This window comes from Haemorhous mexicanus, chromosome 1 (genome assembly GCF_027477595.1).
Source record: "Haemorhous mexicanus isolate bHaeMex1 chromosome 1, bHaeMex1.pri, whole genome shotgun sequence".
Classification (NCBI taxonomy): Eukaryota; Metazoa; Chordata; class Aves; order Passeriformes; family Fringillidae; genus Haemorhous; species Haemorhous mexicanus.
In genome coordinates, this window is record NC_082341.1 from 118521464 (window position 1) to 118547932 (window position 26469).

General features: G+C 37.5%; 1 protein-coding gene across 3 annotated transcripts in view; it reads right to left on the minus strand.

The window, feature by feature from the left end:
* The window catches only part of RB1CC1 (RB1 inducible coiled-coil 1), a 65989-nt gene extending 39753 nt beyond the window's left edge, over positions 1-26236 (minus strand). For 2 of the 3 annotated variants that reach the window (XM_059860528.1, XM_059860514.1), the window contains exons 1-5: positions 26005-26236; positions 13096-13201; positions 11018-11145; positions 8510-8636; positions 8083-8253 (exon numbers count right to left, since the gene is read on the minus strand). In XM_059860528.1, coding sequence (XP_059716511.1) covers positions 8083-8253; positions 8510-8636; positions 11018-11088 — 369 coding nt within the window. In that variant the 5' untranslated portion in view covers positions 11089-11145; positions 13096-13201; positions 26005-26236. Of the gene's footprint in view, positions 1-8082; positions 8254-8509; positions 8637-11017; positions 11146-13095; positions 13202-16535; positions 16700-26004 lie in introns of those variants that run through there. The other variant, XM_059860521.1, reaches the window with a different exon arrangement.
* Positions 26237-26469: the final 233 nt, after the last annotated feature.

The window sequence follows — 26469 nt, forward strand, 5'->3', positions numbered from 1 at the left end:
AAACAGTTTAAAACAACATAAGCCACCTACAAAATCAAATCTAATCATAAAGTCTTTTTATGCAATTCCTCCAAATTAGTATCAACCAGACAAAGTAAAGACTGGACTCTGCTGTTTCTTTAAACACCCTGAGTAGAGGTTTTTGCCAGTTCTAGTTTCCTTTGGACAAGCTCACTTAGCACAGCACAGCTCATGTGTTTAACACATTAAAGTATGTACTAGGCTTCATATGACCCCACTTTCCACCCTGAGTCATATTCTTAACTAGCGGGCAATGTTTGCTCTTTTAGCTAGATCCATTTATTGTGTTCACAATAGAAGTCAAAAGTTACAAGTTAGAGCTGCCCTATGAAGATTTATTATATGTCATTTTTGATACTCGTTTCAGAACCTAAGTGTTGCCAATTTAAGATTTTAGTTTTAACAAGCTTGTTTCCCCAGCAAAACGCTTTCAAACACAAAACAGAAGTTACAAGCAGAAAAAAAAAAAATCCTCACAACTTTGTACGCAACTGAAAACCAGCATTGACACTTTGTATCTAAACCTAACCTGTGGGAGTCCAACTCAAAGTTAACTCAAACAGGAGCTCCTATCCCAGCAGTCTGGTTCCTAAAAAAGGAAGGGTGAAAAGTATTTCCCAGAGTAGAAAATTAATACTTGTTAATTTTTCAGAAACCGTCTAACAGAAGAACATTCTACTAAGGGTCAGAATCTCTCATATAAACAGATTCATGCCAAAAGGCACTATTATATAAAATACCCCAAGGCCATCTAAGTATGCAGCCAGGTATTCATTGTCAGATGAGCTGCAGCTTCTTAATGTATACATAGGAGACGTGGACATTAAAATTAAAATCCTCTTATGAAAGCCATCATTAATATTGCTCATAAATCATCTCAATCATAAGCACTGAGACATAATATGTCTCTCAGAGATAAAAGATTTTTTTTTCTGAGCTAACGGAGATCAAAATCCATCCGCAAAGTTTCTTTCAAGTAACATGTTTTAAAAGTTATCCATATGCTAATAGACTACAAATCAGATTGTACAAATGAACAGACATGTTTCAGGGCACATATGCAAGGTATTACAACAGCATCTCATATTATCATCGTCTCAAAGTTATTTTTACATATGCCAAAGAAATTCTGTCTAGGTGGTAGGAGGCAAACAGGAGAATTATGTCAGCATGGTATGCAATCAGAGTCCACAGAAACACAGTAGTGCTTTTGATGCTGGTTTCTTAACCCATATCATGAAATAAACTCATTAAATAGTAAAGAATATTACTCTCAATTCAGGAGGTTCCAAATAGATGGTTCTAATGAAGGTCAAACCACATGGAGTAACTCTTTGTCCACATGCCAGTACTGTTTCAGACTTAGACTATACTAAGCAGATACTAGTGCATACAAGAACAACACTATGTTAAACTAATATTTCATTTGTCTTGCTTAAGGCATCCTGCTTTCAAAATGTGAAAGCACACAGCAAGAAAACACAGCAGAGAAGTTGCTCTGCATCCTTTGGAGTATCTATCCAACTTAACTTTTAACTATTTTCTTTAAAGTTATGAAATTAAAAGCTACACAAATGTACCTTTCTTATCCTGCCATCACTTCTGAAATAAACCTTCAGGTGATGTGGCTTGTTCTTCCTACATGCTGTATACCTCCATAGACAATATTTTTGTGAGAGATCTCAAGCTACTTTAGAAGGAACAAGACCAATTTATTTTATATAACTGTATGGCTCTACACAAGAAAGAATTAAGCAGCTCTCTGCTAAATGAAGTCTAAAAACTGAATTATATCAAGCACAGAAGCAAAGGCCTGCAATCCAACATATGTTTTAATGCTTCTCAGTAAGGTTGCCAGCTCCAGCACAGAAAAGGAAGCCTGCCTAACAACAGGCTTGCTTTTGTCATTGACTATTCACAGACACACTCAAGTCTTACTGGCAGACACCCAATGATGCACAGAGCACAAAAGTTAACTTCAGTTGCCTTGTAGGGCTACATTCATCCTACAGAGGTACAGCAGCATATCTAGAACAGCAACTGCCTCACTGCGCCACTGGAATGAAGACCTAAAAGAGCACCACTACCACAACATGAACACCAAGACCCAGATTAATCGCCACGTGCCATTATGTTGAATAGTAAATAATGATGTCTTCACAACCCAATTTTTCAAGAAATCCACAGGGCAACCAGAATGCATTTAATCTTTGGCTGGGTGTTGTAACAGACTGTGTAGTTGAATTATTTCCTTTGAGAAGCACAACTTAAATTTAGGTGATTCTTCTGATGAAGAATCTTCTTATAATGAATTCTTTTTTCTTGGTTTCAACCAAAACTCAGTAGAAGCAGCAAAGTATGTTTTATTTAGAGCAGAAATTAACTGGTGAAGTGTTTAGGATTATTTTCAAGACTATCTCTGCATCCTAGTGTCATAGTTTTGCTCATCTGAATGAGCAAAATCTGACAAAGGTCTGTTGATCTTAAGTGGTCTTCGGACTTACCTCTAAAGAACAAAAGTTCTCAGGAAATGCAGGGTTCTTTCCATTCTCTAAAACCCTGTGGTAGAAGGAAATAAGTCAAAGTCCTCTATTGCCGTGTGTCTAAAACCCTGTAAAAGGGACTCCTTACAGGTTTCAATCACCATAAAAATCAACCTCAGACCAATAAAAATGATCCTTGAAAGTAAAATTCCACGAACTTACACACTGCAACAGCAGATAAATGCTTTCACAACAAGGAACTGCTACCTTGTTTACCAAAATTAGTAACCAAGACCATTGTCTCTAATACATACACAGCTATAACATAAACCTACTAAATTGAGATACACTTCATCATTTAAGTTTCTAAAACCTGTAATTGGAGCAGTTAACTTCACTGTGAGGGAGACTGATATTTCATGGCAACTTCTTTCAGTAGACAGCTGTTTATTCCATTCTCCTTTAATATTGGTTATTTTTGGTGACTGTGTCCTTTGGACATTTGTCCACACAGTTCACTAGTTCTCTCTGATATTACGAGCAGGTTTGGAGAAGTCAAGTGACAGAACTTCCCATCAAAAAACAAACTGAGAAATGACAAAAACCACCACATTGGGGAGTCAAACCATGGTATAAGGTAAGTGTTTCCACTAGCTTGATTCCAAGTCACCCAACTTCTTTCGTTCTGGTCAACTTTTTAAAAGCTTGATCTACAGTTTTGATTACAAAGGTTAAAAAAAAAAAAAAAAAAAAAACAAAAAAAACAAAAACAAAAAACTAGAGTAGCATTTAGAAAGATCTACTACCTTGGAGTAAATCTTTCACTATACCTTGGAATAAACTAAAACCCATTTTACCTTACTCTGCTCAATTACTTTAAAAGATTGAGACTGATCTGAGTTACAGAGAAATCCAGACTTCTTAGGAGGAGTCACAAGTGTGCCTATTAGATGAATAATTTAGCCAAAATTAATTTGACCACAATTATTTCAAACACTACACACCACATAGAACACTAATATTTTTAAATAAATCTTTCCAGAGAGTTTCAAAGCAACTTTCTAGTACAAAAGAGCATTTCTCTAAATAGTAGATCCACAGCTTTCAGGAAGCATGACTATACTTCTTGGCTTAAATATCTGAAGTGTTTGAAACTAAACTAAGAATGATCTATGACTATGTACTATGACTACAGTTGCGGTTTTACACAACCAAATGAAATGACCACACAGTTTCTCATCCTCATTTCCACTTCTCAAAGAAGAACTGACAGGAATTGACAGTTTGATGATGACAGCAGCAGGATCCCATGAAGTGTGAAACATACCCGCTCCCAAAAAGTTCAATATCCTTCCCAGACAAAGGACATGGGAACGTCAGTTAGATCACATGGGAAAAAAAAATAAATCCTTTCCTAAAGGCTAAGCTACCAGAAATTATTTTAAGTAGTGGTGTTAAAAGAGCATGAGATTGACACAAGACAGCCTCTTGCACAACATACTGTGTAGAGAACAGCTTGTTTTCTCAGCTGGTGTGCACGTAACTTTTTGCAAACACTGTGTGTGCACTTCATTGTCCACATACTGTAGCTCACTGCATGAACTGCTCAACTGCAAGTAAGGTGGGAGACCAGGCTAGTTGCAAAAAAGGCAACGTGGAACCCTTCAGGCAGGGACATTTCAAATGTAAAGTTCTTACCTAGGAGAAACCAGAATGCCAAGACATAAAATGAAAACAGGCTTAGAGAGTTGACTTAACTGAGCTTTAAAAAAAAAAAAATATATGAACAAAGGCAAATGACAAAATGACAAAACCTGTGGCAAGAATTTCAGTTTAAATGGTAAAGGAATAAGTTAAGGGAACAGATGTAGCTTCTTTAAAGCTACCTAATCTTTATGCTGGGAATTTTACATAATGAGATCATGGGTGGTGAACAGGAACTTAAGAAAATCCGTGAGACGCTAAAATCATGAAAACAGAAAGAAACAGAAAATGGATGTATGACAAACACAGTACCACGGATAACCAAATGCAAGATACGTTCCACACAGGAATAATTGTTGGTTAGGAGTTATGAAATCTAAAAAAAGATTGTAACTTTTTTGATGCAACTTTTTAAACTTTTTATGTAACTCAAAGAAATTAGTGTTTAAAGGCAGGGGGGCGGGTTGGTATGGCTGCTTTTACGTACAGTTATATCCTACAAATATATATGCAACAGGCCATAAGAATGCTAGGACCTCCACTATGAACTAAAATATGACTTCCATACCTGAGTAGTAACAACAGATTATGGAAAAAAAAATAAAAGCAGAAAGCAAAAGCATAATTTAATTCAATAACAGACAAAGAAAAATTACAGACATGGTTAATGACAGACATAGAAAAATGATGGAGAGGCCATAATGCAGAGATTTATAAAAATACTTGTTAAAGGAGATCCTAGAACTACTTTTACTGAGAGGAAAAAAAACTAGAGGCCATACATCACTGTATGTTTGCAACTTCCTATCAAGTCTGATTTTAAAGATCATATCCTATAGTCTCTGAGCAGAGCAGACACCAGATTAAATAGAAACAAGTAGCTATCAAATATTCTTCCCTTCTTTTAATATTTACACATCACTGCTTCTTGTTGACAAGAACAGGTAGGACTTTTTCATGAGCAATAATTTAGAATGCAACCTTTATTTTCCTACTACATATTACATTATCATATAATACCACTTGTATTAGTAGTAAATATTAATTAATCAAATTTAATTAATTAAAATGCTCTAAATAATTACAACAGGCAAAAACCTCTCCATCATCAAGTACTGCCATTCTGCTTTTCTGGTAAAGCAGGTTACCATTTCTCTAGAATTAATAAAAATACAAAGCTTGGACTATTTTGCAGGAACTCTTCCATACAGTATTCTCAGTGCGGCTTTGGGTGCATCAATCACACAACCACAAAGTTTCAGCGCCTTTCTAGCTCTCCCCAGATCTTAATCAATTTTGAGAAGGATAAATAGCCCATGTTCCTTCTTCCTTCCAGGCAAGAGGCTTATGGTGAACCTTGGAGAAGATTAATGCTCTAACCACATTCCCAGTCCTCCCTCAGTTTCTTGTGAATTACTGTTCAATATTCTTCAAGCAGGCATCATGAAAAACTACTTTAGTAAGATACTGCAATACTTCTTTATACAGTTTTCACACCTTGGTACATCTAAAAATCACAACAGACTACTTACTAATCTTCTATTACATATTATGGGTTAATCAGTCCCCTGACATCCCAGAGAAATATTCAATTCATTTTCACAGCCTAACACAGAGCCTATAGCTTTAGAACATTTAAAATCTTGGATAAAATTAAATGTTGATGTAAAGGTGAATCATATTTAAGAATATTACAACCTATTTATACTTTAAATAAAATTCCAAGTTTTTCATAAGAAAACAAATACCATCACTATAACCATTCTATAAGCAGGGAAGAACTGTCAAAAGTGGGGAACAAACAATAATCTTCCTGAAAATAAATCTGCAAGCTAAAAATAACACCTTCATTCTACCTGGATCAATGTTTAAAGACAATTTCTGCCCCTGCTTCCCCCAGTCTTGCAATACTACTAATAGGTGACACTAAGTATGGAAAGATTTATTTTCTCCTTGCAAATCAACTCATGATCACTCTCTCTATATAAAGTTTCCAGTCTGTAGCTAAATATTAATAGTATTATAGACCTGCACCCAGAATGTAGAAACAACTACAAATATGTTATTTAGATCTTTAGAAAGATCTAACTAACATATTTAAAAGGCATAAACACTGAAATGAGCTTGCATGCACTGCCTATTAATACAATCTTCAGACTCAAAGGGGGAAGATTAGGCAGCACCAACAATTCTTTTCAAGTCTAACTAGGAGTATTTTTTATAAAACCTTGGAATAAAAAAAAAGCTTACTCCAGAGGAACTAAATATGTTCCCTGTTGCACAGTAATTTTACCAAACTGAAAGCCAAATTAAGAATCTAAGAGCGGAAAACAGGGCACAGAACAGAGAAACCAGATCAAACAGTGAGAAACATGAGACTGAGTATCATTACCTTTCACTTCCATTATCCTCAACAAAACACAAAGACTGTAGCAATTACTACAGCCCCCCTTCACATCGAATCAGTGTTAAGTGTTTAGAAGCTATCAGACTTCCTTACTTTTACAACCTACTCTTAATACTTCACAAAGAATGGTTTTAAAGCACTTTCAGCTGGTAAAACCAGAACCCTCACTCTTCACAGAGCACAACTGAAAACCTCCTACTCCTTAGCTGAACTCACATTGATATCCACTCTTGCATATGACAGTCATATGACTCACAGACACCTAATAACTCAAGGTCCTATTTACAAAGTCAGCTCTGTCAACAGGTGGGGGAGAGAGAAAGAGAGTCTACTGGACTCAATCCTTGCCTTAAATCAAACAGTATGTCAAGGTCACATTATTTCACATTATTCAGGAGAACCTTCCCTCTGCTGACAGGCCAGGATGCCAAGGGGGAAACCAAAATCCCTGTCCTAGAGCGGATTCTACAACTGTTCTACAACAGTTAACACTTTTCTCTAAATTATGCTGTGTAGTATTAAACCCCAGCCACTTCAAGTGCTACATGTTCTTCTCAACTGCATTAAAATTGTCACTGAAACTAAGAAACTTTATAACCAAGAGAAAAAACATATCACTATTCATTTTGTGTGAAGTGCTCCATACAACTATTCTCCTGCTGCCAACCACTGGAATAATCTTTAAGGATATGAAAAATACTTAATCCTTTTAAATGCAAAATTTGTAAATAAAGTGAAATCAGTTTTTAATACAGAAACATCATTTGTAAAAATAAAACATAACTACTGAAGGCACTGTGTCAGTGTCTTGAGCATGCAGCTGGTTTTCACTGCATGGACACTTGGTATTTAACTGACCACGTTGCAGCAAACAACTTTTCCCTATCAAAGCAACACAGAAACAATCAAATTGGACTTCTGACCAGTTTGCAAGTAAATATATGCAATAATCAAATAAGAGACAGTACTCAATAATAAGCAACCTGAATTTTGGGAAAAAGCTTTATTCATTCCTCACCAGTTGTTTAGACATAAAACATCAGCATAAAACAGAAGCTTGGCAAGACACTTTTAAAAATTAGTGTTAATTTTCTACTTGAGTTAACATTGTTTCCAAAGTTACTTTTCTCATTTCAGGTTGAGGAGGACTGAGGACACTGAAAATAAGGCAGTGCATTAAGGCACGGTCTAAAACAATCTGATTGCTTTTGTTTTGTAAATACTGCAAACGTACACATCCAAAAGGTGCCTTACACTACAGTTTTGAAAGAAACTCTGAACATGCTGAAGAAACAAGCACATCTCTCAAAACTTACCTTGAAACTCCGAGACAAAGACTCTGAAGAGTACATCATCACTAATACAGCATTTTTACTGCCTTTTGAAGAAACTATTTCATATTTTACATCAAGCTTTCCCTCTGACATATTTTCCTTTGGTGTGCAAATCCAGTAACGATCAACTTACCACAGCAAGCTGTGTTCGTGATGCTACTGTATGAAACACTGCAGGCATCATAAGAGATTCTTCTACTTTCAATTCCATCTCATTCTCTGCTGAAAACGTGGTTTTGGGGATAGCTGGTGGACGTTCACACAAGATCATTTCTTTGTTGAATAAAAAAATTGGGTTGGTGTCCTACACTCAAAAAGGAAACAAAACCAAACACTGAGTAAAGGCAACTTCCTGTTGAATTATCAATTATTTCCTTATGTGGGTAACATGTCTTGAGAACAAGTTAAAATCTACACTTAGAAGCTGAATACACAAACACCTGTTTCTCAAACAAAAGAAATCCAGCAAACTATGGGAAAAAAATTAAAATCCCTTACTAATTCATCTTTTTCTTCCCCTATAAATGAAAGTTTAGGCTAAGAATGCAGCATGCACTTACTGTTCCAGCACTGTAACTACACACTCTTCTGTCTGGCGCCATGCACTCTCCTCCATTGACAACCAGTACTTGGTGCTGTATGGCAATCTTATACTTTGTTTGAATTGCATGTTTCAGATCAGCCACACTGAAAAAAAAATGGGAAAAGAAGGTGATACTACCAGATAACTTATGTCTCAAATTTTACGTATTTCTGTAAGAGACACGGGTGACTTGTCTGAGTCTAAGCAGAACATTTTTAAAAGAAGTATTTTTATTTTATACAATTACATGCTTCTAAATTTTGTAAGTGCCGTGATGTGTTGCATTCTGGAGATCTAATTAATACACTATCAGCTAAAAGAAAACAATCTCTGCATTGCTGATAAATCACCAGCAAAATTTTTCCGAAGATCTGTCAGTATGCTGAAATTCTGGATTAAGTCACACCAAGCATTTAGGATACAAATGTAAAAGTCATGTTGTGTTCCTTGAATTTATACTTTGTGACCAAACAGCTGACTTGCTAAGGCCCTAGAATTCAAGACTATCAACACTTCATTATTCACAACATAACCAGAATTCCACCTAATAAACTCTGACTGACTTACTTTACATGAAGTACCATAAAGCACTTAACAATAACAGGAAATTCAACAATAGATACAACAAATTAATATAAACATTATGGAATACAACACAGAAACAGTATATCTATCAATAGACCATTTCTGGTTTTAATTCACCAGCCTCACACATTTAATTCTAGCTGATGGCATCTTAACATTACTGCACATTTTAGTCAGTTCTAGACTTTGTCATTAAGACACTTGTAAACAGCAAAGTAAACAAGAATTCACTAATCTGATACAGTTACTGACCCCAGCTAACATAACACACTGTGGCAGCACCTGTGCAAAGGTATAAAAAAGCTTCAGAAAACAAAGTGAATAATATAAGCATCAATAGTTTTGATATAACTGGCAGGAAACATAACACTGCTACAGTTACTTGAAATAGATCATAAAGATCTTTTATTTAAAACAACCATGATTCAGCATGACATCACAAATTCATTACAAGCCTCTCATGGGTGCAAGCTTGTACTTGCTAGCTGTGTTACAGTAACCATTCACCTATCACCTCCATGGGCTTTAGAAAGATAATTTGGCCTGTCCATGTACAAGGAGACAGGCGAAGAACCCAATAAAGTCAGTCTTACTAGAGAATGCAAGTCTATACATGCAGATATACAGAATAAGCAGTTACACTGCTCAACTGAAGTGTCTTTGATTTAGCATGGTTCAGTTGTTGGAAAGCTTTCTCAAAGAACAATCCAACTGAGCAAAAAGTGGGCCCATTGCAAATTATTGGGAGCCTGGCATGGCAGCTTAGATGCTGCACATCACTTACCTTGATTTAAAAATGTCTAAATGTATCAGACAGCTTACAGGGGCGTGAGCACATGTGTAAATGACCGGGCAGAAACACAATGGCTGAAACACTATTTCATGCTCAGTAATAGCCTGCCTGTCAGTTGGCTTTAGAGAAGAGCACACAAAAACAGTCTAGACAGTCTTTTTTCAGTCATGAAAATTACAAATAGGAATTCAGGAGAATGGAAACAATGAATTATTAAAAAAAAAGACATGGTAGAAATCTTTCTTATCCAATTACTTGCAACACATTCATCACTATCAAACCATGAAGACAGCAGATGAGCTTGGCTCTTGCTACCCCCAAATTGTCTTGCACATGAGAACAATGAAAAATAATGCAATACAAACCTCTCTAAAAAGCATCTATACATTTCCAAGATGCTTTTAGCATGCAGTGAAAAAAATAGAAACACTAAATTTGTTGGGACTTAACTGTGATTCTCTAATACTGATCATGCTTCAGACAGCTGTGCATTCAGAAGTACATGGTTTACACATAAAATCATGTAAAATAGTTTGGAGCCTTACAGCTTAGCACAAAACCAACTTTTACCCATCTAGCTATGAGACAAAAACCTTCATGCCAATTCTTAAACATCCAAAAACATTCCAGAGCACACCTTTTCCTCAGCGTGAGTGTACTGACAAGAGAAAGAACAACCTGCAGAACTCCCTCTATGATGGCAGACAGTAAAAAATAAGCCTTTTCTAGAGAAATCCCAAATAAAAATAGTATTCAAAAAAAGTCACAAAAGATCAGAAGTCATTCTGACAGTTTTTTCAAAAACCACCAAACACAACACCACACTCAGTGAGGAGCCTCTGCCACTGTCCCAGAAAGTAAATAACTTCTCTACCCTTCCATGGAATCACACACACAATCACCTGGCAAGGCAATGAAAATGCTAATCATTAAAAACACATGAAGGAAAAAAGCCACCAAAATTCACTCAAATACCAGAAAACCCAGAGGAAAATGACAATGACATAAAAAAAACCCCTAATCTTCATCTGTCAAATACTTAGTATATAAAAGTATATACACTTTTTAATTTAAAACAAACAATACACAATTAATTTACTCTCTTACTTTTGTACAGCAAGTTCAGTATCAAATGTAAGGGTAGTTCCAGTGTTGACCAAAAATACATATAGCTTCATGATGATTTCTTTAGGTCTCTGAAGTTTGTAACTTCCACTGCTAAAATCATTTAGAAACTGAAACAAAAATGTTAAGTGTTAGTTTCACAGGAGTTATGAAAAAAGATGTATGATTTCCAAAACACTTTTTCAGATATATAGTGTATTAATACATCAGTGATCACATTCCACAGCTCTTTATTCATTACCAAAGCCAGAGATGTTGTTCCTCTACCCAGAAACAGAGGCAAGGTAAGTCTCTGCATATACAGTTAGGAGTACACATAAGAATATACACTAAGAAGAATAAAAGAAATTAAATTAGAAAAGAAAAAAGAAAATATGACTTCCAGTTGCAGAAGCCATAATCCCAGATCACTACCTGGCTTTTCTCAATTATGAAATACCTTCTTAGAGCCCCAGATAGTAATTTCCAGAAATCTTTTTTAGATTTTACAAACAGCAGCACAATCTAAAAATTCCTCTAACTTACAGCAAATAAGTCTATCTGCTCATTGCTATCCCTACCCATACTTTTTCCCTCAGAAATTGAAGCACTGGCAAAAAAAAGGAATGAAAAAGAAAAAAAGGCAAAATTCTTTTTTGTATTTGTCTACAATAAGTAATAGCTTTAAAAAATATTTTCTTCTATTCTCAGCATTAGCTAAATCTGTAGCTTCTTTCTTTGTTACTGATAGCAAACATGAAGTATTCAAGCAAGAAGGTCAACACACATTTTCAGTCCTTTGCCGTACAAGAACCTGGATGAGTAACTCTGTGCATGTGTTTTTCCAGTGTATGTGACAGATGAAAAACTTTAACCTGCCTCATAAAACACTGAACTTCAATTTGAGATTCTATCACTGAAGTAATTCACACTCCTGAGCTTTTTTCTCTTCTCCTTAGGAGCTAGGAAGCTTATAAGTAATTTCCACCACACTTCCAAAGCAAATACAAGCACTGCAGTCACTAATGACCTGAGATTTTTATGTGGAAGGAATTACAGAAAGTTAAGCTGTAAGTTTTAGCCACTAAGCAATATTTTTATATCATTATAAAAATGACTTTTTGAATTAAATTACTACACAGGCAATATAAGTCATCCCTTTTGCCTTGAAATATTGCAGCTAATACTCAAAAATTAGTCTGAATGTGTATTTATCTCTTTGTCAACACATAGAAAAATTGACAAACCATAGAGAAAAATAATAAACGTGCCACTAATACGAGGAGGGGGGAGAGATTTTATGATAATATTTATTCCATAAAGTCGCAAGAGTTTGCTTACAAGAGAGCAGCTATCCTCATGCTTTTCAAACTTTAACTATAGACCTAGTTTAAATATGAATTCTTATAAAAAGGTTTCAGAAACAGAAGCACATCAAATAAAAAAGGACCAGTTATATAATTTGATCTGAAGAGAATTTTGTTGTCCTTACACCTGAACTCTACTGTACTCAGTGGCACCAGCTTCATTTTCAATCAGAAAAACAAGAACATACTCTATAAGCTAAGTTATTAGACAGGTAAAAACTGCTGAACACCAAGAATAAGGTAAAAGTTCTTTATTTTATTAATAAATTCTTTAGACCATGTTTCAGAATTGATCAGTCTCATGCACATACTCTTCTATTCCCAAAGGGTATTCGTGACTGTGATCCAGGTAGAATTAGAAACAAGGATTAGATAATACAATGTTCCAAGCACAGACCACATGACAAAAAAAAAAAAAAAAACACCTCTGAAATTCTTTTCCATCTAAGCACAGTAAAAGGCAAAGGCTTGTAGGCTTGTATAGTACCTAGTTTTCATATGAACACTACTACCCAAGCTAAAGCAATATTTAAGAGAGAATGTGTCCAAGACACACACAAAGCAAAATTTTAATCAAACATTTACCCATCCATACCACAACACTAAACCTAACTAAAACACAGAAAGAAGAAACATTATTAAGATCAACACTATTTATGACAGCCATACATCAGGAATCTCTAACTTTTTAACTTCTGACAAAGAAAGAATTACCTTCAGGCATTAAACAGAGCTACTGCCTTCTTCAAATTCAAGCGCACATTCACTTTACTTGATTTTTGGCAACAGAGTAGCATGGCTGTTCAAAGTCAGAGAAGATCTGCAAAGAAAAGATTCAGAATGCAATTATTACTAAAATGTCAGGATTTTATGATCATAATTGCATTTAATACAGAAATCAGTGTATGTTAATGCCAGAAGAATAATTATGTGGTAGTTGTTTGGGGTTTTGTTAATTAACAATGCTCTCCAGTCCCAAGTCTGCCCAGATCTGCTACATGTCTGAATACTTCTGCTCATCATTTTTGTTTAAAATAACTGTTAATCATACTTTTGAGTATTTACAAGGAGAGAAAATTAGTTCACTACAAAAAACTACTTGCTTCTTCATTAACTGAAATTATTTTTCAGCACTCATGCAGAATGCTGGTACAGTGATGCGTGAGAGCAATAGAGAAAGTCTTAGCAATGCAATTTATCTAAGAAAATCCAGCATTAAAAGGTATACATGCTACTGCTGTTGAATGAACAGTCTTATCCAGCAGCTGCCTCCCACAGATTGCTTCAGGAATCAGTATCACCTTCCTCACATGAAAGGTAATCTATTTTGCTAAGCCATTCACCTACTTTCAAAGCATTTGTTAGATTTATTTAACCTATTTTTTAAAATAAACTGAAGATGCTACCACTCCCAGACTGTCACTACACCTTGGCCAGGGGCTTCCTCTCCCAGAACTGCTTCTTAAACTACAAAATGAGCCTGATCAGCAAAGGTGATGCTTTTTAGGCTACCCTAGTTCATTTTAACTGTGTTCAGTTAAGTAGCAGCGCCAAAGGAGAAGGAGCCTTGGCAAAGAACATGTGGACAACCTGTTGGGCTCAGGGCAGTGAAACAAGTGCACAAATTCCAGACTGCAAACAAACATTTTTTTCTATCATGTTAATGCCCTAGCAAGCTTTCTGAGAAGATGATCAGGCACTATAAAGGGTGATAATCCATTACTAAAAATAGGCTTGCTGAAGCCTGAAAACCATTAGAACATGTAAATGATTTTATACAACCTGTGCTACTATAGATAAATCAAAAAAACTTACCCTACATTCTAAAACCTTAATAAATGAAAAAAAATATTTTATTGTCACAGAACAGAAGAATTATCTTCCTCCCATTTGTCCACTCCCTCATCAAACCCATGTAAAATACACACAGGACATTTTATCAGAAGCAAAGGTACAATAAAAGGGAAACAACCAGTGTGCTTAAGTGCTACCATTTAAAAAAATTGTAATTGAACTGTCCTCCTCCTCTTTAGCTATCAGCATCCAGTAGCTGTACTTGAGCAAAATGAATTTCTGAATACTTGCCTTAGGTCAAAGTAATGCACATTAACACAAAACTGCTGAAATACCTCTACCACAAACCAGGAACAAAATGCAATGATCTCCTGCCTTTATAATTGCTTTGCAACCACTAAGACAAAAAAAAAAAAAAAAAAAGGTGCTGTGCTGTTTCTTCACCCAACATCTCATCAAATGATGCTGGGGGAAAAGAACTACACTAATGCAGGTAGGACAAATTTGTATTAAATTACTCTTAAAATAAATTTTAAAAAAAGATAGAATTCACAAAATTCCAATAAATTTACCTACTCTCAAGGATGTTACAAATTTCAGTGAACACTTCAGGAAGAGGGGAATGATGTAAAGCAAGGTTCCAGGGAATATATGCCTTAAGCAACAACCTCTCCTGCAGATTCACTGATGTCCAACAAACACATGCTGCAGCATGTCCTTCCTCCCTTCAGCAGGAACTATGTCAACTGCCTCTCTCCAGCTGCCTGTCTTCACAGATTTGGAAGAAAAATAATTTTGAGAGCTCTCCCTAGTCTTGCATCTCTGGACAACATCTGCCTGTGTTCAAAGTTACAGGGGGTATGCATGAACCTATCACAGTTGCCTAAGCTTCTTTTCTTTCAAAGGTCAGGTTATTGCTGACTGTTACAGGCAAGGTCAGCTACGTATCACAAATTAGCCTTTAAGTTTGTTCCAAATATTCCATAATATTGTCATCATCCAGCAGTAACACAACTTCTTAACATAATCTTGGAGTGAAAGTCACACCATCAAGATTCAACAGAATATATCCATACACACTTTGTTCTTCTTCTGTTTGTATTACCACAATAGGCCATTAGGAGAGTATCAGGCTTTATTTATTCATTTTTAGCTTTAAACTCTTTAGGCAGCGTTACAAGTTTCAAGGCTTTTATAATGTTACATTGCTGAAACTAATTTCATTTGTTTTAATAGAGGTTCAACAACTACACAATTTGACAGCTACTGAAGACAGACCTGCTACCTATGTAATCAAACAAAACCACTAACAACTAATCCACATAGATTATTTGTTTAAACTGTGTGACTCGCAGCATTAAATTCATGCTATCATATAAACTAGATCCTTCACACTATGGCATAGAAGTCTGTATGACCAACTGTCATGAATTATCAGTAATACCATAAAAAAAAATAGCTGAACATTTGAAATTTTCTTTAACATCTGCCAGATCAGACAGAATATGGCAGGCATAAATAAAAGAAAATAAATGAGATGACAAGAATGTAAGAATGGCACAAAGTATAAAAAGTTTCCATTATTAATTGAAAATATGTATTGTGTCACATTGGGTAATAAAACACCAAAACCAGCCATGAATACATTGTGCTGGTTGTAACATATTTCACTGCTCTACACTCTACATTGCAATGCAATTACTGCAATCTTTTCTTGTATAATATAAACTCTTCCATGACCAACTACTTCTGAAGTCAGTGTTGATCAATACTTTCAACACGTGCTGTTTACAAGTATTCAAATGTATCGCAGTTCGGAACTCGCCCATTGTTACATCTCTAAAAGGAAATTAATGTCTGTTTACAGACTTTTTGCCATTACAGCACAGGCATCACAGTTTCACACCACCCTACATATAATCCTATGACTATATTAACCATCCATTTCTGCCCTTAAATACAGAATCCCTACTTCTAATTTCCTAATGCTGACTGTTCCATTGTTTCATGGTACAATTCTTTCCCACTTCACAAACTCAAACACTGAATCATGGCATTCAGAGCAGGACAAAGACAGAAATCAACATTTATGCTGTTTGGGTTTAATGGGACATTAATCAACTTCACTTTGGTCATTAAATTCCCTGTATTATCTTAATTGTTCACGCTCATGCTTCTGACATCTCATTTCCCATACGTCTTTTATAATCTGGATTACAAATTAAACTTGAGCAAACAGAGATACTGATAAATTTTTCTTTAATGCCATAAAATTTAAACTGAACTATGCCAAAGTAATGGCTTTCCTTTAAACCCAGTGGTGTAAAATTCCATCCACAACAGCAACACACAAGCAGTACATGGCATCTTGCTTTTTGTTCCCAGGGAAGAGCAGGGAAGTGCAGCTCCACATCTGGATGCTAAGTGTTGTACTCATCAATGCTTCTATGCCAGGTCAGATAGAACCAAGAGGCCCAAATTCTTTCCTCCTTGCGTGTATCTCCCGGTCAAAATGGGCTCAAGCCTGAAAGCAGACAGAACTAGCTGAATTACCTGATCAAGGCAAGGCTGTTCACTCAGTGCCTGCATTTCCACACTGCTACTAGACATTCACATATTTCTGTGTGATCACCATCTGTGGGCTGCTGATAAAGAAGTTTCACTTCCCTTACTGCAGAAGCACTGAGACTACACTACAGGTAACAGTGTCTCCTATAAGAGTCATAAATGTTACCTCCCAATTACCAGGGTCAGGAGTCTCACAGGACACAGAATTTCTGCCTGTTGAAAGGGCAATTCATCTGAGGCAAAGGCTGACAAGTCTGTGACATGCTTAAAAAGATTCAAGTGTTATTCATCATTCAGTAAATATCTTATCTGGGTAACATCTCCCCGCAAGGCCCATATACCTTTATTACCTCTCAAGATGGAGTCAACTTAGGAGCACATTAGCACATTATTAAATTGTGTTTCACTTCCATACCTCAAATCTTAAGGTTTGCCTCTCAGATGCTACAGTTCCTGTGATTTCACCTTTCAGAGCAGAATTTCCTGCTTCACCTCAACTTAAGCAACGCTATAATAGACAAAGGTACAAGACCAGTGCAGAATATTCCTTACAATTCATTTTGTGTTCTTCTATAAACCTGCCTTCTACCTCCACTTCCTTTGTTTTTTTCAAGTGTCCTTCTCAAAAAATGCTCTCTTGCTTCAACTTGCAGACCCCAGCAGCACAGTATTTTATAGCACATAAATCCGAGGAAAATGAAACTAGAAACTGAAGCTAAATTTAATGCAGCTAACACCTTTCTTAATGTCAGTTGTAAGATCCTCTCTAAATGTAGGCTTCAAGGACCTTTCTTCAATACTTCAATGCAACCTAAAGCATCTAACAAAAAATATCTTAATTTTACAGAACATTACTACTACCACAAAGAAGAAATAGAAAGAATAGAAAGTATGACCTCATTGTGAGGGCACATATTCTTTAGTAATGCTTTATGCAACAGAAATGGCTATGTTTCTAAAATACAGCGCAAATGCATATAATTTTCTGGATAGCCAACTGTTGAAAGGAAATGTGCTTTAAAAAGCACTAAAAAAACTTAAAAGAAAAATGAAAAAATAAAAAAAAAACCCTAAGATGTGTGATGAATAAGTAGCAGGGCTCCTCCTGACCCAGGTGCAGAGAATAATTTTGTTCTCCTACTCCTTCAAAATAAATTTAATGAGAAGACCACATTTAATCATAAGATACATATTACTGAAGATGGAGATCTTATCTCCCACCGCCACCTTGTATCAAAGCCTATAAACCTCATGTTCAAGGCACACTGTAGTCTTAAAGAAAGGCTGTCAATCCCTGACATCTGTAAGGTTGCAGCCATCTGGAGCTCTATTTATATGTTGAGATGTGCATCAGGCACAGAGGCGGTTACTTAATTACAGCATCTCCAACAGTCTCTGTGTTCTTAACAGCTCTCAAACTCAGCTGCTGGTCAGCAGAGTAAGTCTCTTCCACTCAACCCAAGAGCCAAGCTGCAAACCTGCAGAGCAGCCAAGACACATCCCTAAACCCCTACTTCCCAATTCACTAAAGAGGAATTTCAAAAGTCAGTAATTCAGTATTTCATAGTCTGAGAGGCTTCTTCCTTCCTTCCTTCCCCTCCTTTAAGATGAATCATTTTATATATTACTAACCTATTACTTCAGTTACATATGGGCCATCATATGCAGAGTTGCTCCTAAAACTCCAAATTACATGGAAGCTCCTCATTCAGCCAAGTAGGTGCTGCAGTGCCTTCAGAGGTCTGCAGCAACATCAAGGGTGAAAGAGCAGATCAAAAGCAAATCTGGGCAGGTAAGAAAACACCGTGCATTAAAGAGTGCTTTGAAATCAGCGTGGGCCAAAACAACGCAGCTTCCCACAAGTTCAGACAAAACTTACACTGTGAATTTCAGGAACGCGTTAGTTTCAAACATGTTCATAAAACAACAAGCACATGATCAGGCACTGGGTCATGATTACATATGGATGTGATTATAAAGCTTCAAATATGATGGTTAGCATCTATTCACGCTGCTGTTTTCACTGATCTGAGGAGCTGCCAAAACACAGTCCATATAACAGACCAGACAAAAGCTCTTATTTTCCAATACTAAATACAATTTTACCCCATTTTTCAAAACCTCACATCTCTTACATGATAAAAAGTGAAACTTCTGTGCGTCAGTTAACAGGTACAAGCCAGAAAACAAACCTAGGATTTCTGACAATCTTATTGCTAGGAAATAGCCCACAGCCTGCAGAAGTATCCCTTTTCTTTCTTTCCTTTTTTTCTTTTTAATTGATGGAAACAAGTCTTTCCACAGCTGTCTGCACCTTACTTTTGACAAAGTTAACTGAAGATTTTGTCAGATTTTTCTTTTTTAAATGTATAATTTTGCCATTTCAAAGCACTTGTGGAGTACAAGCCTCCCTTGAATTACAGAGATTAATACATTCTCTTTGCAAAGATTGGTACTCTCAGGTACATGGAGCTTCAGGTGTTTTTATTCAAGTTACTGACTGACTCCATAGTGGTGGGAAGGTTCTTCCTGTAGGTACATACTTTTTAAAATAATTAGCATGTAAAATCTTCCAGTGTTTGCAAACAATTCTGCAAGAAACAGACAACAAAAATTTCATTCTTTCTTATACCTAACTCAGACAAGTAAGCACCAGCACTTCCTCCACTAACACTCTCTCTGATCAACCAAGAACACAAACAAAAAGAGCACCAGACTTATTCCCTTTCCTCAGCCAGTTCTTCTTCTGCTCCTTTCCGTGCATCAACTTTCAGTGGTGCAACTACCTGTATAACTGTGGAATAAACTGGATGACTTTACTCTAGTAAGTTAGAAAAACCATACTTCTCCAGGATACTGATAGGTCAAATTGGTTCCATGATCTGGTTCATTACATAACTCCACAAACTACACTCAACTAAGGCTGGGAAAAAGCCAATGAATACAGAGGTTACTCAACATCAGAACCATCATTCAAGAAGACAAGTGAAAATTTTCAGAAGGCATCATTCATATTTCTAACTGCTCTTGCCATCCTCAGCTACTAATAGATCACTTCTTAGAAACCTAGTAAAAAAGCCCAAACCAGTACCCTCTTAAAAAGCAGGCTAAGATAACTTAAAAATCTGCAATTACTACAGATACAACCAAGGACAGTTTCTCAAAATTTAGTCTAGGAGGCCATTTCCCTGGTTCTTCCCTCTTCAGATACAATATCCTAATGCTACAACTTTTGTTGTTGTTGTTGTTTTCTTTTATATGGAAAAGAGAAAAATCTTGGCCAGAACTATTTATAAGATGAAAATACAGAACATAGGACGGATTAAATGGCATTTACTTCACAGGAATGAAAACACTACAGATGGAAAATTAAGTCAAAGATTGACAATAATGAAATGTAAGGCAAGTAAAGATCCTTGTGATTTAGTCTGACTGCCTACATAAGTCACAGGTTCTTCCTTAACTGCTGTTCATAAGCAATCAGATTTAAAAACAAACATTAAAGTTTTCTAGTAATAAGGAAATCCTCTACCATCTTGGTAAACTGTTTAATTGCTTTGCAACTTTCAAACTTGTTTCAAATTTTTCTTATCCTACATTAATTATAAAATCAGTATCTGGACTTTCAAGAGCTAAAGATAAAAAAGAGAAATTTGATAAATTCTAAGTTACTTATAATTCATATGTCATCTACCAACCTCCTCATATTCAACCTTCTTTTATTTTCAGTGGTATCTGAAAGCAAATGACCATCAGCAAGATGCAGAGCTGATATAAGTCCCAGTCTCCCTAGGTATACATATTCAGAAATGTCTAGATTCTTCTCAGATCAATTTATTAACTCTTTTTGGATATCACACATTTACAAATCACCTTCATATCTCTATTGGCAACAGTGCAAAAGAATATACCAGCAATGTGCTGAGAAATGAGAAAAACTGCAGGATAGCTTGCAGAATGTTAAATTGCCTCTAGTCTCAAGAAGGCGCTTTCTAATCTTCATCTGCCCTTCTTTATCTTCCTGGAATATAAATCTTTGGTAGCTTATAACACCTAACAATGTGCACCACTAAATTACTCTATGTAGTTTTACCAGCATAAGAACTATTCAATCACCAAAGAAACCCCAGAGAAAAACACAATTTACAATGACTGAGGTATTACAACCATATTCCTGCCTTATTGAACCCTGGTTGTGCTGTTTAGAGCTACAACATGCATGTGAAAATGTTGTTACAATACATTCGCTTTTTGAAATCTATAGGTATTTTACCACCAAGCCTTTCATTTAAAAAGGAAAGTTTACACACTACCCCTCCCCCCCTTCATTCAGAAAGAACTGAGAATTTTGAGTCATATTTTCAAACCATTCACTGGGTGAGAATCAAGTTTCTTTCAATCAGTAGACTACACAAGTACTTGTGAAGAATATTTTTAAATAGAGAAGTCATCATGAATTTACTAGTAGAACACTTACAACATAGCATAAGCACAGCGTATTAGAAGACAGCTTCTAGTCCTGTTACACAATATATTCTTATGTAAGAATCTTCCCTTCATCTGAATTTAATAAAAATACACACTCTGGAGGATGGAAGAATAACTGTATAAACAAAAGCACAATTTTTTCAGTATGACCTGTTTATCCTAAGCCAACTACAATAAATAAAGGTCAAATTTTCACACTTTTGATGTACCAAGACAGGTAGTTGGCCTCTACAAACTCAAAGTTCAAGACAAACCACTGACATTGAAAGTCCCTGCAGTATCAGGAAAAAAAAAAAACACTATTCAAATGATAAAGAGCAAAAAGTACTGCAGCTATAGCTACAAGACAAAAGAGCATAGCATGTTCAACCATAGAACTAAATCAAAATATAAGTTGGGAACTTAAAAACAGCTACCTCAAACATTCAAAAATCAGACCTCAGCAAAGTGCAATTCTTACAGAATTTATATTTTTGCTTTGGTAAGGGTGGTATGATTTTTTGAATCTATGATGTAAGTAAAACTCTCCCAATAATTAGTTCTTCAATACTGCATTCTACCTCTAAAATACATATCGTTTTCAATCTGTTCAAAACGAAAACAGCATACTGGTCTGTCAAATACATCTTCAAGAAAAATAATGAAGATTGATGTATCATACAGATACTAATTCCACCTAATCCCTCCAAATGAAAGTAACAGGCAATCAAAATACTGAACACACTATTTCACTATCACCACCACAGCTTTCCTACTCTCCTGAAAAGCAAAAATTCTGTTTCAAAAGAGTCTTAAGAGGAAAGAAAACATGAGTTATTTCATAAAGAGAAAATACATCCATGTTCTGAAGTCCATTAAAAAACCCTTAGAACATGACTTAGGCAGAGCTGCTCTCAAATATTCACACACCATTCTTCTCATTGATCCTACAGCATTACACAGCAAGACAGATGCAGGACACTTGGAACCCAACTAGTCAAGAAAACAGTTTCACATTTTACTTTCTAATTAACACAGGTCAGAAATTCATACAGCACTCAAACAAGCCTCTTTTGTACTTATTTGTACTAACTCATAGAAAACAGTCCACCACATTCTACCACAGCTTATTTTCTAGATGCTCAAACTACAGAGCTTTATATATAGCACAGCCTAAGTGTTTCACCTTGATGCGATAAAGACAGCAGGCCCAGCTAAAAATCTCTTTCCAAAAGAAACTGTCAACATCTTGGATGGACATAAAAAGCCACACTGAGCTGTTGCTCGAGCTCAGAACCCTTCTGAACCATGGACCACAAATCTGAACAACAAAAGGAAAAAACATACTTAGAGACGGACAAAAGACTAGCTAGAACTGCCCTGACAGCCCTGGTGTTTCTCCTGACCAGCCCTGTCTCAATCTAGATACTTCTACTGACAACTTCCAATAACTAGTATTGAAAAATTATTCATGTATTATCAGCAATATAGTTATGCTTGAATCCTATTAAAAAACACAAAGCATACCCACTTCCAACCCTGCTCGCAAATAGAAAAAATAGAAAGAGCTGGTACGTGGCCATGTCGTCTTCCAACCAGTCTTTCAACTGAACTACATTAAAAATACTAAAATTTAAATTAAAACTAAACAAAGAGTGGATCTGCACTACGAATTAACTCATAAATAGAAAAGTGACTGTCTCAGTAACCACAAAATGTTAATTAGCTAACAAAAATAATTGCTAACAATTTCTTTATCACCATTAATCATGCTATAGGCTTTCACAACACACAATTCATGTGAGGATTTTTCAAATTGTTCACCAAAAACATTAGTCTGGCAAATCAGCTAGAAAACAGACACTGTAATTCTTGCAATTGGATTAGTAATTTACATATTAATGATTTTTTTGTGTGTGTGTTTGGTATCACTGCATTTAATCACATCCTGCAGTATAATACAATATTATTATGTAAGCTGGCATCTTGTAATCAAGTGTTTGCTACTCAGTAATACTGATTAGCAACTTTGTACCAGAATGCTACCTATTAATAGGCTACTTGAAAGTAGTAAGGTATTAATTGTTTTTTCCCCTCCTCATCTTCAGAAACCGTTCATATAATGTCATTGAGCTGTGGACCAAAAATCAGGAGCACAACTTTCTTGAGCAATATTGCAAATACAGAAGGAGACACATGACTGCTTGGGCACTATCCAAATGACTGAAGTAGCTCGTGTAACAACTGGGTACACACACTAGAGTTTTTAATTTTAACTTCTTTCCACTTTACTTCAACATGCTAATGAACCCATCCTGTGCAATTTAAGTCTCAAGACCCTCACACCACTCTTTCACAGAAAGTAACTGCTAGATTACAAGCAAATAAAGACTTAAGGACACACTGATAACACACAGAAAAATTCTTTCCAGTGATTCCACTGTAACTGCCACTCTTATCAAAAACAAATCAACTTGTGCTACTCTCTTATCCCCAACATACACTCAGTCCCTTATAAACTAACTGAAGTTCCCTTCAGAAATTGTTTTTCACCTTAGATTCTGCAAGGCTATGTAACAGCTGCGTTCAGACAACATGCAGGGACACACTGTTTTTTAAACAGACACCACAAAAGACCTCAAAATAACCCTTGCCCTCTTCTCCAGGCGGAGCACAAGTATGCTGCATACACTTCTAATTATAAATATAGTAACCTGACATGGGGAGAGAGACAGCCCCTTGGACACGATCTCAGAAACTACTAACCCAAATCTGTGCTGAGCACAAACCTAGAGCAACACAACTGTGGCTAAGACAGATTGCTATTTTACAATCTACAAAAGACGCAGCTACTTGTACAGAGTGGACAACAAAAATGGAATTCCAAAGCACAATTAAGTCTATCTTACAATAATCCACTATCCCAACAGATCCCGTTTGCATTTCCAGCTCTAAAATTGGCATAGCTGAAGTCCCTTACTATGTGTTCTTCAGCAAGTCATTTTCTTTACTACTTTCAACATAATAAAATAAAACCATTTTAAGTTCCAGGCAGCATTTAGAGTAAGTACAAATACATCCTCTGCATACTTTAAGCTAAACTTAACAATGCTAGAATACCTAAATCCTTGCTTATTAATACTTGCTTCTTGGCACAAAAGTTTATCTTAGACCATGAGATAAGAGTAAGGTAATTTCTTTATGTGCTTCATCTTCTAAAAATTTCCCAAGGTACTACATACTAAATATTCTTAAAATTCACAATTTAAATATACCATAATAGTGCACATTTTCATTATCACTGTTATTATGTAGTACTTCCATGATGTATGGAGATGAACTTTTTAGAAGGGTATGTATGGGAGAAGACAAGGAGCAATAGCTTTAAACTGAAAAGAGTATAATTTTAGATTGGATATAAGGAAGAAATTCCTTACTGTGAAGATGGTGAGACACTACAACAGGCTGCCCAGAGAAGCTGTAGATGTCCCATGCCTGGAAGTCTTCAGGGACAGGTTGGATGGGGTTTTGAGCAACCAGGTCTAGCAGAGGGTGTCCCTGCCCGTGGCAGGGAGGCTGGAACTATATGATCTTTAAGGCACCTTCCAACCCAGGCCATTCTATAATTCTGATTCTATTTATAGTGTTATTCCTCACAGTACTTCTCAGCTGTATAAAATTCAACTGTCTGAAACATGTTTTTCTATTCTTGTCATTTTTCCAGCATTGCTGAGGTACCTTTTACAATATAAATAAACACACACCTCCAGAAGTGTAAGTCCTTCTATAAACCCAACAGCACAAACTACTCCTGACACACATATATGTGAATACAAGGAAAAAGAACCAAACCTCAACCTCCTCATTTTTTCCCATAAAGAAGTAAAGGTGAAAGCTTAAAATACAAGCCACAAGAAATGGCTCATGGCTGGGACATGCCATGTAATTACGTAAGATAAAAACAAATGACACAAGAGAAAAAAAAGCTTTGGTAGTATGAGGCCTAAACTAACATTTCTGTGTTTCTCAGGATCAGACATGACTTTTTATTTTATGTCTCAATGATGTTCAGTAAGAAACACGAACATTACAAAGGTCAGCTCATTTAATTCTCCCAGCATTTCTACTAGTATTTCTACCTCTGGATCACTGGCAGCCTGTACTTTTGGGGGTCAGCAAGAAAGAAAAGCAAGCACTGAGCCAAAGAACATCCTGAAAGCCTACTAAAGAGCCGTAAGAAAAAAACGGGGAAGGGAAAATTCATTACAGGACACATGCTTCCTCGGGAGCAGGACCAAGTAAACAACAGAGGGAGAGGCAGAACAAGGTTTGTAAACACTCAACGCTTCTGCACAGTGCTCGCCCGACCGCCGCTGACGGCGAGCACGGAGGCGCTGCCAGGCTGAGTCATTCCTTGTAGTAACTTCACCGCGAATCCCTCGCCCTGGCAGCGGAGCCCTGGGCAGGCAGGGATCACCCCGGCCCGCCCGGTGCTGCTCCCCTCTGACGCCTGGCAGCCACCGCCCCCACCACAGCAGCTGCACTGGGGTCACTCTGCCGCCCCGGGACCGACTCCGGCCGCGGGATCCCGGTCCTCCTCGACCCCCGCTCCGCCGCCTCCCAGTTCTTTGTCGCCCGCCCCACGGGTACAGCCCTGCGCCCAGCGCCGGGACCGCCGCCCCTCGCCAAGGCCGCCCTCCCGGTACCGGAGTCCCCGCCTTCCCCGCGGCTGGGAGGGGCTGAGCGGGGCGGCGGGGGGAGCCCGCACGTCCCCGGGCAGCGGTCGGCACTCACCCCCGGGTCCCGCGCGGGCAGCGCCGCTCATCCTGCGCCGGTGGCGGCGCGTCCCCCCCCGCGCCGCGCGGCCGGGCCCGGCGGCTCCGCGGGGGCGCGCAGAGCCTCGGCGAGGCCCGCGGCCGAGCGGGGAGAGACGGCGAGCGGGGAGAGGAGGCTCAGCGGGGCAGGCTGGGAGCCGCGGGGAGCGAGGGAGCCCTGCCTGGGGCGGCCGCCGCCGCCGGTGTTTGTTGTTGTCGTCAGCCGCTTCCGGCGCGAGGGCTGCCGGGAGGGGGCGGCGCGCGGGAGGGACCGCGCGGCGGAAGCGGCGGCGGCGGAGCGCGGGCCTGGCCGGACGCAATCCGGCAGTGGTCGGGGGTGGAAGGGCCTGGGAGCACTCCGGTTCCAGCGCCTCTACCCACGGCAATCCGGGAGTGGTCGGGGGTGGAAGGGCCTGGGAGCACTCCGGTTCCAGCGCGTCTGCCC